General features: G+C 39.2%; 1 protein-coding gene across 1 annotated transcript in view; it reads right to left on the bottom strand.

The window, feature by feature from the left end:
- Positions 1-8,167: 8,167 nt before the first annotated feature.
- Positions 8,168-15,450, bottom strand: part of LOC104505681 (multidrug resistance protein 1-like) — a 32,873-nt gene continuing 25,590 nt past the window's right edge. Inside the window, exons 21-27 of the mRNA XM_010149482.1 lie at positions 15,038-15,138; positions 13,558-13,698; positions 12,937-13,093; positions 11,159-11,356; positions 10,023-10,229; positions 8,892-9,038; positions 8,168-8,376 (exon numbers count right to left, since the gene is read on the bottom strand). Coding sequence (XP_010147784.1) covers positions 8,179-8,376; positions 8,892-9,038; positions 10,023-10,229; positions 11,159-11,356; positions 12,937-13,093; positions 13,558-13,698; positions 15,038-15,138 — 1,149 coding nt within the window. The 3' untranslated portion in view covers positions 8,168-8,178. The remainder of the gene's footprint in view (positions 8,377-8,891; positions 9,039-10,022; positions 10,230-11,158; positions 11,357-12,936; positions 13,094-13,557; positions 13,699-15,037; positions 15,139-15,450) is intronic.

Below are 15,450 nucleotides of genomic sequence, written 5' to 3'. Positions count from 1 at the left end.
ACTCTCCAATGTATTTTAATATATATATAAAAATAATAATTATAAAATTATATATTTATTTAATAACACTCATATATATTGCAAAGTGTATACTTTCCTCTCTTTCATAAATGGGGCAGATTAAACATTTTTTCTCAGAAAAAACACATCCATAACTGTTTATTTGTGAGAAACAAGAAGTGATAGATGCAAAGATTATGTAACAATTGTGGATGCAGGCAAATTTATCAGCATCAACATACATTATCACACTGTGCAGCTAAATGGAAAATAATTATAGCAAGATACTAAGATATACCAAAACTACATCACAACAAAACAAACAAACAAACCAACTCCTCAAAAAAGAGAGCGAGAGAGAGAAAACATTAAAGCATAACACTGGAAGAGTCCCAAAAGTGTTGGCATAAATTCATGGAAAAAGTTGCTCCAGGTCTGAAAGTATGTGTGAAATAAGAGATTGAAGAAAATAGTCATGTGAGTCTTTATTCAGAACCATATTTATTCCAACTAAAACTAAAACTAAAAAGTAAATCACATTACAGATGTCTCTTCACATTGTTCTAGCATCGTAAAACCGGTCCATTAAAATTTTGTTTTCATATTCAGTGTTGCTGATGTACACTTCATTTACAGTAAAGAAAACACATGCACTGTGTTTATAACGGGGACTATTAGCGCTGTATAAAGTGATAGTTGTTTGGTTGAGTTTCCTCTGAAGCAACATGTACGCTATCTTGCCAGGTGTATGTTCATATGAATAACAGATGTCAAAATGGGAACTCCACTTACCATTTTTAGTGTGGTTTCATAAAAAACAGGCAGTCGATGGGATTGCCAGAGACACCATTTATTTTGACGCCTGAAAATGTTAACTCCTTGTTTGAAATTCCCCCTGTGCCATCCAAGAGGGAAAATACCCCAGATTCTGCTAATTTGCTCATTATTATAAGCCATTTTTGATGCTTCTGAAATCTGTAAATTTATTTTCCATCTTACACATTCAGGATAAATAGTTCCTGATTCCTGAATGTTTGTCCTTTACTCCAACCCTCTTGCACTGCTAATACCTAGACAAAGAAACTTCACCCTCCTGTGCTCCAGAGGCCCCCTTTCTTCCTTGAAGCACTCCTTGTCTGCAAGAGTGTGCTTGCTCAACTGTGCCTTTCTGATCAGGACCTCCAAAAATTATTTGCAGAACTGATAAGCTTACCTAGCAATCTCTCTAGAAAGATCAAACATTCAGAGTGGAACTCCCTTCACCTAATGTAAATGTATAATCTGAATGAAAACTGAGACTCCCCATTCATATTTATGGTAAGTAATGAGCTCTTCCCTGGTGTAGCTCACTGTATGCTCAGACACCTGGAAACAGATGCGTCGTATCCTAGAGTGCCTTAAAGGCAATCTGATTGATTACTTCAGCCCTAAATGTCTGATGCTGAGTGGTAAGTGTCCCATAGCAGTGCCTGTTTCCCCCTTGTTTCCCTCTTTGTAGAATACTATGTTCATTCTCCAGGAATGCTGCCCGTGGTAGATCAAGTACTGAGGATAGCTTTTTGCAACTAGGGGTGAAATTGAACAACTATTGACACAAAAATAGCCATATTCAGGTTGTTCTTTCAATCCTCAAGGACCATAATGAAAGGAACTCTTTTAGTGGTGATTAACTGCAAGATGGTTTTGCTTTGGACAGCATAGAAGAACGCACCAGTCACAGATGATGTTCGTAATGATTAGAAAGAAATAAGGATGTTACTCCTGTGGCAGACGCAGAGCAAGGAAATACATAATGGTCAATTCAAAGACGTCCACATCTATTTGTTGAGCTAACGTGACTTTAAAATATCTTTCTGTGAAAACATTCAGCAAAATAAAGATTGGCATCTTCAGGAGAATTACGGGAAGGCTTAGCGAGTTTGCTTTGGAGCATGTGATACTGATGTTGCTGGACAGGCCTGGGACAACTCCAGCGGATGTGTGAGCTTCCCTAAAGGCACAGCAAACTATTATTTCCAGACAGAAAGACATGCTTCAAAAAATAGTTTCTGGACATGACTGCTGATGAGCCAGGTAGGCAATAAATGCTAAAATGGGAAGATGATTGCTAGGGTTTCAGGTAGATAAGAGCTGCCTGCAGTCTGGATGACAAAACACAGCACAGAGGCAGATGGAAGCAATCCAGTGTGAATGATTCACTTACTGAGAGCAATGACCAGTCTTCTGCTGAGAAATTTGTGTTAATTTTAGAAAGTAATCCTTTTGCATTGCTATTGCTTTTGGCATTTCCCCCCTCACCTCTGTCTGTCCTTTTTCATGGGATCACATGGTGCAGCATCTGCTGTGTGTGCTAGGGAAGGTGCTTGAGGAGGAAAACCAGCCCAGGCAACTGGAATTCAGGGAGAAGCTATAACCCTGGAAAATGTCAGGGTGATGGGCAATATGTGGTAAGGCTTATATATAGGGCAGCTAGAGGCTGGTAAAGAATAGTGAGGCAAATGGATTGTTCTACCATCTTTTGGATAGAAAACTATCAGTCCTTTCCAAGTACCTAAGGGTCAGAACTTAACAAAATAAGACCCTCAGGTATATTTTACAAGAAAAAAACACATATGTGTTGTTTGTGACCTCATTACCTAGGCATTGCTCTTCTTGCCTAACTATGTTGAAGACCTTAGAAACACCTTAAAGTCTCAGACATGGAGATGTATTTTACAGAAGCAAGTTCATCCTATATACACACAAGGAAGTCAAGTAACATACTGACTTTCACACACTGTCTTGACCACGTCACGTACAGTTTGGATATAACTCTAGTTACTTCCAAACCTCATTTCTCTAGTATACTCCAAGTCCATTTGCAAACAGAAGAGCTTGGAAAAACCTTGAAAGAGCTGTCACTTTATTTCTTTCTTCAGTAAGACACAAACATGGCTCCAGATAAACTGTATGAATTCTGCTTTTGATTGTCTCTCCTTAAAATAAATGAGGTCCCTGGATAAAGCACCCACAGTAGCAGGCAGCGGGTGAGCGCTACATGCAGGCAGAGATAGAGCATTGCTGTGACAAAATGCTTCTTCATGGAATGGCAGGTACAAGCTTCATCCAGGGAAGATAGCTAACCCTTGAAATCCAAACTCCATTGGCACTAGGTTATCAGTTCTCCTACTGATATCTATATGGCAGGATCTAGCAGATCAAGATCTGGCTTTGTTTAACCAGTGTTACAAGGGTAGGTATTTTCCTAGAGCAAAGTCCAGGAGAGCAATTTCACTCCAAACCCTCCAGAAATGTCAGGTGAGACCTTAATGATCCTGCATAGTTTCTTAACATTTCCCTTACTAATTAGGTAAAATCACTGACCATTAACATTTAAGTAGGCCTGCTCCCAAGTGTGACAGGAATTTCAGTATGACAAGAGCCTTGCGAGCTCTCCTTCAGCCAGACACATTCCCACTTGCAAACACCTAAGTGGAAAATCAGCAGTACACTGTATGTTGGTTGTAGCCAAGAATGGACAGGTTAGGTGTTGCCTGACAGATTGTTTCGTGGAATTTTGCAAACTCTCTGAATTTTAATGAAACTCATAAATCTCATCCAGATTAAAAATAAAAAGATATATTGATGTAGTATTTCAGCTGACCCTAAAACCCTAAAATTATTCTTTTCTCCGCACTTTTCAAAAAAAAGATCATTTCTAAAGGCCCAAGGGTTGTGAATTGCAATTTTAATGAAAGCTTTCCTTCTTGCCATACAACCAACAGTATTTGATAACTTCTTCATGAGGATGTGTACTTTACAGTTTTTAGATGAATATAAATTGAAATTTTATAGCCATTTGGGAAAAAACACGTGATGGTAAACATCAGGTTCATTTACTGTTTTGCAAACAGTGTTATTGCTGAATTGCCAACAAGTATTTCAAACTGAAGTAGCACATCCAGGAATGGGAAACATCCACACGCCCTGGGACTGGTGCACTCCATTGCTCATACAAATGAGAGGACAATTAATTCTTTTAGGCTATGATCAGGCCCTGTACCCTCTAGCTCACATGTTTCTGTCAACTACTTACCCCACCTCTGGGGCTCCAGTCTGCATTACTAATTAACATTTTAACCAGACTAAAGATGACAAAATTTTAATCAAATTTAACAGCTATGTATGATACCATAACAGAGTTGAGTGCTAAAGAAAAACTCAGTTCTTTCTCAAAAATCCCTTATGAATGATTTCTCTGAAGCCTTCACTCTCTTTTTTGGGACATCATACCTTAATAACCCCCTAGGAGGCTTAGATCAGTGCTGGCATAAAGCAAGTGTGTGAGCTAAGTGCTTCTCATCTAGTCATGAACAAGACATTTGGTGTTCCTTGACAAGTATGGGCTGATGCATTTCCTTCATCATTATCCTCATGGCAGTCATCTTAGGGTGACCAGTGACACCAGCAGTGACTCGTCATATTGTGGGCATGCTGGGAGAACACTAGCCCCTGCTTGGGCAGGGATAAGGGAAGTCTTTTTTAAACTCTGTCACCTGGGGTAGATGGCAATATAGGACACTGAAGGATGGGGCTAACAAATCCTTTGGTTTTAAGGTGTGTCCTCACAGGCTTTACTTTTCTGCCAGGGCTAATTCTTTTGGTATCTGTATCAGTCTACGTGATGAAAAAGTGTTCTTAACTTGCATTTGCCTCTGAATTTAGGTCTGCTTTTAATCTGAGTGCAGCCAGTCTGCAAGCTATGGGTATATCCAGCTGGGAAGGTGACTTGGATGGTCTAAAATAAACCATCAGAGCATAGAATTTTTATTAATGCCTACAGGCTGAGTATATTAATCTATTTATATCTCATGGAGTCAGTAAAGTCATGCAGCTCGGTCTGTCTTTCAGCAGGCACGCAACAGCACTGCTTGCCATTCTTACAGAGGTTTGGGAGTTTGCTCTGTTCCCTTGCTCACCGTCTCTTTTGTGTTGGGTAGGACTTGCTTTTGTTGTGTTTTTCTCAGGTCTGCAGCTGATGTTTTAAGCAGGGATGTGATATGAGTGGCTTTTTACATTATTGTATTGAAATGAAACAGTAAAGTGCATTCTTATGTTGCATAACCTCTCACTATTGATTTTAAGTAAATCAACACTATTTACTTCAGTTGTGTTGTCTGTTTCCCCTTTTTAATCATGTAAGAGCAAAGGACATTCCCAAGGCACATCTGCCTGGCACTGCCAGTGCACACACCCTCCCTCCATCACGACTCTGGTATCTGCTCCTCTGGCCCTGACCAAAACCCACGGCTTCCTTTCTATAAGGAGCAACGGGACACAGTGCTGCCAAGCACTTTGCTTTAAGACTTTTTATTGGTAACACACATAGCTGGCACTGAGTCTGTCCAGCTATTGCAGCATGAGAATGCTCTGTGTAAACAATGGAGAGGAACACTCCAAAAGGGAAGCAAGCATAGCCACTTTTCTTTCCATGGTAGGTAATGTTGACCTCTGAAAGAGCAAAAAAGGGGAAACAAGTCACAGCTGACCATGCTGCAGCTCTTTCAGCACCTTCCAGGTCAAACAGTGCGTATTTCCTCACTCCTCTCACCCCTGTGCCACTAAATAATTCCAAGCTGGTGGGATGGAAGCACGTTCTGGATTCATCATCATCTGCATGGATGTGAATGCAGTATTTTCAACAAAGATGCTCCATTAACTAGCCCCAGATGTTAGATGATTCATTATGTTACAGGGCCTTAGTTTAATGCTTATCTCCTCTATTCATATATTTAAATTAATTTCACATTTTTACTTCATCTTACTTAATTGTTACTGCAATAGTGTAATGAATTGTAATCTTACAAAAATCTATTATTCATTATAATTGTAATGAAAAATACATATCTGACCCCACTCCCACCTGACACCCCCCCCCAAAAAAAAAAAAAAATAAAAATCACTCCTTCCTTCCTTCCCTAAAAGACTTCTGGATTAAGGAGGAAGACATTTGTTTCTCAGTTTTGAAAATAAATCTCTACTGCTTGTAATCTTAAAACCAGTGCAGAAACAAAGCTGGGAAAAAGAAACTAATTGGAGCCCACACTGCATAATTGGGAACATAATGAGCGCAACAGCTCCTGTAGTATCTACCTGTTACAAAGAAGTGGTCACACAAGAGATGTACCTGAATGACTGGTAACTACACGAGTAACAGTTGCTGAGAAAAACCACGTGAGGGAGAGTGCCTGTATTTATTTTGGCAGAGTTGAGGCCAGAATTTGTGTTCTTTTGTGTGTTTTATTCCCCTCATGGATCATGATGCTGGAGAACAATTGAAATGAGCAAAAAACCATATTCCTTTCTGTAAGTTTTGTCTACTACAATAGGGCAGAGTTATCTGGAAATTATGAAGTATTGCAGGTTGCTCCAGGCCATAAAGCCTAACCCAAAGCCAAGTGCAAAGCTTTGGAAAATTAAAATACTGCAATTGGGTTTAACCAGCCAAAAAAGAAACAGCTGCTGAGTCACTCTGACTACATATTCTTCAGCTGTTGAAGGATGTGTTGCAGGATCCTGAGGACTATATCAGAGAAATAACCAACTATTAAAGCACATGCGTAAATGAGTTTTGCCAACACTTAAACAATCTTTATAGTTATTGATAGAATCATAGAATCATTTAGGTTGGAAGAGATCCTTAGGATCACCAGGTCCAGCCACTAACCCAACACTGCCAAGCCCACCACTAAACCATGTCCCTAAGTGCCACATCTACAAAATAAAGGATCCCATATTCCCATATTGAAAACTACTATTAAAAAAAAAAAAAGTTATTTACATGTCTGACTTGAGTCCACCCCAAAAAGGAAACATCCTAGCTCCCCTGGAAAACTTTTGAAGTGACCCTGACGTACGCACAGAGTGATTAAACTCTGTTAGGTCAGCAATTGAAACATAGTAAACAAAACAATGGTATCTTTTATGTCAATTTATCTCCATATGGAAGGCTTAGAACTATTACAATTATTGTCTGAAATAGAATATTGAATCTCCAAGATGTGTGAAGCACAGTAATATTAGCACAGCATGACAGGGGAAAAAAAACCCCAACAAACACACATCTAACACCTTTTCTCTAAATTGAATACTAATACATTTATTTGGAATCTCAACAGTAAGAATTGACAATCTTCTTTATCTGATTAAGATGACTTCATGGCTGCACCTGGCAGGTGAAGAAACCTAAGGGGCAAGCACAAGTTCACTGCATATCCATGATGCTTAACCACTGTCACACTCTGGTACTGCCTTGGTCTCTGGTACTTGGTGTGGGCCAAGGTTTGGGGAGAGAGTGAGAGCAGGGTGCCCCAGTTAAGCTGTGGTGTGGATGAGACTTGTCCTGGTTTCAGCAGGGGTAGAGTTAATTTTCTTCCTAATAGCTGGTATAGTGCTGTGTTTTGGATTTAGTATGAGAGTAATGTTGATAACACACTGATGGTTTTAGTTGTTTCTAAACTGTGTTGTAATTGTAGCACTTAGATAAAGCCATAGAATTGTCAGCTTCCCATGCTCTGCTAGTGAGGAAGTTCACAAGAAGCTGGGAGGGAGCACAGCTGGGACAGCTGACCGGAACTGGCTAAATGGGTGTTCCATACCATGTGACCTCATGCTCACTATGTAAAACTGGAATTGGCCAGGGGCAGGAGTCCCTGCTCAGGGATGGGCTATTGATCACTGGGTGGTGAGCAATTGTGGCATTGTGCATCACTTGTTTTTGTATATTCCTTTATCAGTAATATTATTTCCTCTTCCTTTGCTGTCCTACTACACTGGTTTTATCTCAATCCAGGAGTTTTTTTCTGATTCTCTTCCCCCTTCCATCTAGGATGGGGGAGGCAAGTGAGCAGCTGTATTGTGCTTAGTTGCCAGCTGGGGCTAAACCACAACAGACCACTCCAAGTCTGGCCCCCTCCAGATCACACAGTCCCCATAAATGTCCAGCAGATTCAGCCTCTGGGAATCCCCCATGCACCTTCCATGACCCACACCAGGGCATGCACTGCTTATCCCCGAGGATGGCAAGAACTACACTGGGTAGAGCAACCAGGCTTCAACACATGGTCCCTGTCCTATCAGCATACAGACAACCTTAATTCTCTAAGTTTTAATGAAAAAATAAAAACTCTACAAACAGTACTAATTAGACACTTGTGCATTTACAAGGACAGAGTAGTGTCCGTCTTTGGCCAGTAACTGGCTGTGGGTGCCCTGCTCCACCACCCTGCCGTTCTGGATCACTGCAATGATGTCTGCAGTCTGTATGGTCGTCAGACGGTGAGCAATGACGATGCAGGTTCGACCTTGCCGGGCGTTATCGAGAGCTCTCTGGACAACCTGTACACAGATGTCATGAAGATGCTGTTAGCACCTGGAAAGCCTTCACCTGCCACAGGAACTGCATTTGATTTCTTACTCTTTGTTACCGCCTCCCATAGTTATACAAGTGACTGCATACATGACACAACATTAATCAACACGATTTCTGACTGAGGTGAGTGAGACTAATTAAATGAGCATGAGACATTGAGAAGTGGGTTCTTGAGCATCCAGTTTGGGTCAGAATACAAATTCAGTATTTACCACCAAATACAGCTTATAGGGAGACAGCTGAAGAGTATCAGCTCCCCATGGTGTTTTATTAAAGTTTTGGGGTTTTCTACTTGTTTATTTAATAGACAGCTTCCTAGTGCCATTCAATTCAGAGCTTGCAGCTGGACAAGCTACTGTGATACACCTGTGTTGTTGTTCTACAGCTGCATTTGCAGCATGTTTGCATCGATTTTATGCTACAGAAAGCAACTAGCCATGTACACAGACATTATATACTTTGTGTAATAATCATTACTCACCTTTTCACTTTCTGTGTCAAGAGCAGAGGTAGCTTCATCCAGAAGCAGAATGGCAGGGTTACGAACCAGAGCACGGGCAATTGCTATTCTTTGTTTTTGACCTCCAGAAAGTTGCGTTCCTTTCTCACCCACCCGGGTATTATATTTCTGGATATTAAAAAAATCATTAAAAAAAAGAAGAAAGGGCTGTGAATACTTTTAGAGAAAGAATATTAGAAAAGCAAAGTTTTATGCATGGCTATAAAAATGATTAGGTATTTCCATCTTGAAAGAAAAGATTACCGCAAGTGTTTAAGAAGGTTAAGGTTTTATAAACACCTCAAATATAAACAACCACACGCATTTATACCTGGTTTGAAAATTTACTTCCCTAAAAACTGGGATAGGTCTTGAATGGTACCATCAGTGATGCAGTGGTCAGGTGTCCACACATCTGTCCATGAGTGTATGATCATGAGATTTACTAGAGTTTTAATGTTTACTGACATATACATGAAGAACTTGATCTTGTGTTTTTTTTTCTGAATAAAGAATCCCAAATGTCATTAGTAGTAATGAGGTTAAAATATTTTTCAGCATCATTACATTATTTTCAAGTTACACATGGCTACAGTGAAAACAAACTATCAAAGCATTTTTCCTTGTTAGAACCAAATTCTTGGCAGGCATGAAGGTCAAATGCCATGTCATTCACTCTTGATTTATTGCCCCTTTGTATTTGTTAAAAAACACTGCCTAAGCAGGCCCATCCAATTAGAAATAGAGCATTTAGTTTTGCTGAACTATTTTAGAAAAAAGAATTGTCTTTCTCAGAGTAACTTGAGAAGTTTCAGCTGTCAAAGGAAAAAAAAATTATAATGACCTGTTTGTACATAGAGTGTCCTCTTATTTTTTTCCTCATATTCTGTTTTCCTAACACTATATTAATTGGAGCATTGACTTCTTTTGCACAAACCAACAAGGTTAATCTTGAAACACACTGATATTTTAAACATAAATATATTTTTTCCTATTAAGGGAAACAAAAAAGTTTATTTTTAATGGGATCTATGTAAGTGAATATTGCCTAGATTATACCATGCCATTCCAAAAATCTAATCTCACTATGAAGAGAAAATCATTCTCTCTTACCTCTGGCAGTTTTTCAATGAAGGTATGAATATTTGCTGCTTTAGCTGCTTCTTCAATTTCCTCCTGACTAACTACCCTACTGTTGTCTCCATATCGGATATTTTCAGCAATGCTGCAGTCAAACAAAATGGGCTCCTGTGACACCAGGCCCAGTCTGGACCTCAGCCATTGTAAGTGCAAAGATCTGGTATCAAATCCATCTGCTAACTAGTAAAAAACAACAGAAAAATTATGCCAAGCTGACTACAAAGCTCATCCACAGACACACACTGTAAACAGGAAACACAAATTGTAAGAGGAAGAGTGTTATGTGCTAGATTCCCAGATGAGATAAAGGAAATTTTGCATGCAAAATGGAAAAGAACCATCAGTATAGATTAAATTTCCTTTCGTTAGTTTTTAATTTTGTGTTTGTTTTTGCTTCCATTTCCCAGCAGACAGAAACACAGAGTGTCTATCACAGGCTGTTCCTGCAGTCCTTCCAGCCCTACTGACCACAAGAAGCACTGGGATCCTCACGGGAAAGCCTATTCTTAAGAAGCTGAACTCAACAATAAATATTCTCAGCTGAAGGCCTTTAATTCAATCGTAAAACCTCCAAGGAGGTTTCTTTAGACATTCTACACCTATTAATGGGGGCTGCATCAAAATTTCCATTGCAACCCTCCAGTTTTATTACAGTTACACAGTAATATCCTTTTGGGATTATATTTGGATTATTTGAAGCATGTATCTATGTCCTTAATGTGTGAATTCATATCAGTGAGATGACTTGTACACTGACAAGCAACATCAATATTATGTCACTGTGTGACCAGGCTCTGAGAAACTCTGGGGAGGAAACACAGTCTGGGGCAGTCATTCTCTGTCTTCCCCAGTGAGATCTTTGCCCTGAGCCAGCACACTGTGCCAACACGAATGCCAGTATGTGTGGTTAATGCCCAGGGACAGGCAATGAGGGGGGTCTTGGGGTTATCTACAGCTGCACTGGAGCCACAACCTCAGCAACCCACACTTCTGAAAAAGGCACTTCTCCAGAGATATTGCCAACATTATTTAAAGCCTCTGAAACCTTGGAAGATAAAAGAGTTCTGTAAATTCAATTGCTATTAATAGCTGCACAAGTCTGTTTTTACCACTTGTCCTTCCACAGGGTCATAAAATCTCTCCAAGAGCTGAATGGATGTGCTTTTGCCACAGCCGCTGCTTCCTACTAGTGCCAGAGTCTGTCCTTTGTTAACCTTCACGTTGAGTCCTTGCAAAACTTGAACTTCTGGCCTTGTTGGATATGCAAAATGGATGTTTTTGAATTCAATGTTGCCTTCAAAATAGCTCTGAAAAGTAACAGGAGTTTACGTGCTCATATTAACATTTATTAGCTTTAACTAAAATAACACTTGCAAGTCTTGGTTATTTAAATTAGAGAACTTTCAAAGAAGTTTGGGACAGTGTTTCCAAAACTGCTTTTGAAGGTGTGGGTTTTTTTTTTTTTTTTCTTCAATTACATATTGAGTCAAGTGTAGTATCATTGTTTATGGGATGACTTGCAGACATAAGTTGCTAGATCCTTCTGGAGAAACAGTTTTCTGCATCTCCTGTATCTATGTTTCACTTCAGCTTTGAAAAGAATATCTTTAGACAAATAAACAAGTTAATATTTTTCATTTCTGACACATGTATTTGATGCAATTCTGCTCTTGATATAATCGGTAGCATTCGTTTTCCTCATCTCACATTGCAGGTAGCACAATTTGAACAAATGTAACACAAGATTGAGATCAGCTGTTAAAATAACTGAGCTAAATTCTTTTGTAGGTAATTTACAGGCACATAGGACAAGCTGTGCTTTAAACAACAAGGGTAGTTGTTAATTAGCCATTCTAGCCTGGCCAATTTCTAAGTACAAGTGGAAAACAGACTATTCCCTCTTCTGTTTGGGGTAGGAGCCAGCCTCGTGCACATACTAGCAGCACTGCTAGTGCAGTGCTCTCACAGCAGCTGATGATCTAATTAATGGGCTCAAAGCTTTGCTGAAGTCACAGGCATCACTGCTATTTGAGCCCAGTCTATACTAGAAATAGTTTCATTGAAGTTTTATGTCACCTTCTGCTGGAGAGCCCTGGTTCAGGAATGTATGTAAAGCATGCTCATAGCTTTAAAGGCTGAAAAGCTTGTGTGTAAACTTAAAGTTACAGAAACTGGATTATGGCTTCCTGAGCAGGGACTACCATCTGAAACCTACATGGGAAATTAATTTTAAACTTAGATGGATGTGCAAATGTAATGCTTCCAGATCATGCAAACTGAAAGCATTTCATGGAAAAATTTGAAAAGTGCTGAGGTCAGTTTCCTTAATGATAATTTTGGATTAGAGGTGATTAAAAAAAAATATTTTTTCTTTTTTTTTTTTTTGTTTTCCTCCTTAACTTCAGAGCAAACCAAATTATTAAAACCTAGTTCTGACTTTATAAGAGCACATTTTTACTTGTAAGATTTTCACAGGTTAAGAGGACAAATTTTGGCAAAACTGCTTTATGTGTGAAGGAACTACTCTATAATCTACAAAAACAGTAAGAAAATCTACTTGTATTTTATTTCTCCCGTAAACCTTTAAAAAGGCAGTGCGACTGTGAGCGGAACTGCCTCTGTCAGTGTTTTGCTGAAGCCATTTAAGATTTTAGAATGAAAAGTAATTTTTCTTTAGCTCATTCAGAGCAAAACTACATTTAAGGATATACACTTCTGGCTAAAAAACAAAAGTAATATCACCCATTAAAAATAATGATGCAGTACTGCTGTTTTACATGACGTCTGTCTTTTGTGACAAAAGAAAGTATGAATTTTAGACCATAAACCAGTAGTAATTTAGTTTCTTTCAAGGTTTTTCTGAGAAAAAAACCACCCTAAACCTTACCAATTTTTCACCTTCTTCACTGCAACTGTCAATTAGAGGTTTTCTGTCCAAAAGTTGAAAGATTCTTTGAGCTGACATTCTAGCTTTTCCATAATCTGGTGCCAGGGAAGCAGACTGACCAACATTCATAGCTGCAAATATGACGGAAGAGAAAACTCTAAAAACAAAAGACAAAGCATCAATAATTTCAGGTAGAAAAACGCATTGTTTTCCTCACATGTAAAACAAACCCTCAGAATAAAGTTTTTTAGCATCTTTAGATTATGATGTGCCTGGAACTCCTCACCCCTCACCTGGTGTTAGGAAGTTCTGTTTATTCCTATGCCTATGTTATAGGTGAGTAGTGTGTTACGTCACTTCTCTGTGCCATACCCTCTGCGTGGAAGGGATATAAAGCAAAGACTTCTTCCAGTGCAGGTGCACTGAGCATGCCCACACACTCGCTGCTTCACTGCCCAAATACACGCCTTTCCCCCAAACCACCCTTCTGCCCAAACGGTATTCCCAGACTGAATTCCCCCTCTGTGCCCCATTACCTCTGTAATTAGTTGAAATAATTTGCATGCATTGAAATCACTATCATGTATGAAATTTTTTTTTCATTTTATAAAGTATACTCACATAAATACATTTTCAAAGTTGCTCAGACAATGGGCAATGAGCCAGGCCCCAAATCTGAAGACTGCCGCATTAATAAAGTAGTTTGCACACTGAGCTACCCCGTAGGTAAATCCATAGAAAGGGGCTTTTTTCAGAGAATCTCTGATAAAGGAAGAGACTTTCTGTAAATAACTTGTAAAAGAGAAACAGCAGACACTGGCTGGGGGATAGCCAGATTTCTGGATTAAAGGTTTCAAGCAACAAAGCTTACCCCCTGAAAACACAACAAATCAGCTCAGAATATGTGCATACCCACAAACAACCAATGCCAGGCCCTAAAAGCATCCTGCATCCTAACATGGAACTGCCCTTAGGATAGAAAGTTAAAGCAATGAGATCCTTCTGTTATGCTATCTTGAATCCCTTCCTTTGCTTTTCTATAGCAGGGCAGCTCACTAAAGCAGTTAAAAAATAATAAAATTTAATAACTACCACATATGACCCATTTTATTAAGAAAACAAGCAGGCTCCAGCCCAGGCTAAGAACTGCCTGCAGGCTTCCGCCAGGTCTTCCCATCCAAGCGCAGACGTCTCATCCGATTCGGAGCAGGGGCATATTGCTGGGTATCCCCGCAGGGGTTTAGACTAAGCTTCTATTTCTCAACTCATCCTTCTGGAGAAGTTTCATTTTGTGTAGCTAATTGAATGCACACTGAATCAGTGTCTGGAGGACTCTCTGCCCTCATGGTTTAGGATGCTCTCTGAGGAAATGGAAATCTCCTTTCTAGTCTGAGCTGTAAATCAGAGACCTTTGACAGTCCAGGCGAGCATCCTGCCAGTATCTGGGATATTACCAGTCCACCGGACACTGAATTTTAATGCTGTTTTGACTGAGGACAGATTATGCAACACATTATTTTCAATTCCTTCTTTATCATTAGTTACCTTGATGGAGAAAAGAAACAAATTAGACTCTGGTCTATTTTGTTTGAATAAAATGGAGCTAGAAAAATCTGGCATCCCTGATGATTCAAATCCATTTCAGTGGAGACAAGTCAGTGGGATGTAGTGTGTCAAACAAGGGAAACATGAAGTTCATTTTAAGGTTTCAAAGTCATATGAGGGGAATAAGCCTGGTTTTTGTTATAAAGGGTGTGGTATGAGAATTAACTGTCAGTTGCTGAGTTAATTAGTAACAATCAAATATACTGAAATGGAGTGAAAATGTCTTCCATTCTACACAAGAAAACACTATATTCTGTAATACATATAGCAGAGAATGCAGTTTATAGAGTGTTCATGTAATGCTAATGTCTTTTCACTCTGCATTTAACAACGTATATTAAAATACACATTGAGCGAACAAATTTCAAAACTATGTAGGTGGCTATTAATATCCTTCCCAATCTTTTGAGTACTGGGCAGTTTGCAAGAAATGTATTTACAATAAATCTGAAAGACTAACATGTACAAAGAAAGAATTATTAAAGAAAAAACCCACCTGTAAGGACCATTCAAACTTGTAACATATTTTTCATAAAATGCTGCTTCTCTGGTCAGTGAAGCTACAGTTCTTATGTTCTCAACTGATTCTGTTGAAATCTGAATTGGGAAATAAAACAACTAAGAGGTAATCCCTTACAAATGCAATTTACGTCATATCTCTTAAGCACTCAACCTCTTCTCTATCATTTATTACTTTAGATCAGAAAGTGTTTGCTTAAGAGAGAAGACTGAGGTGTATTACCAGGTGAAGGAAAGCCCAGAACCCCACAGTCACAAGACAAGAGGGGTCAGAAGACAACAACATATTTGAGTTCAAAACCTTGGGCTAACACACAGGAAGGGTCAGCAGCCCCTGCCCTAACCCACGGGTTTTGATCCCAATGAGTAAAGGCCTATTTCATAAAATAG

The sequence above is a fragment of the Eurypyga helias genome, unplaced genomic scaffold (genome assembly GCF_000690775.1).
Source record: "Eurypyga helias isolate BGI_N326 unplaced genomic scaffold, ASM69077v1 scaffold27600, whole genome shotgun sequence".
Taxonomy (NCBI): Eukaryota; Metazoa; Chordata; class Aves; order Eurypygiformes; family Eurypygidae; genus Eurypyga; species Eurypyga helias.
The sequence above is the reverse complement of the archived record's forward strand: the minus strand, read 5'-3'. Positions and strand labels throughout refer to the sequence as shown.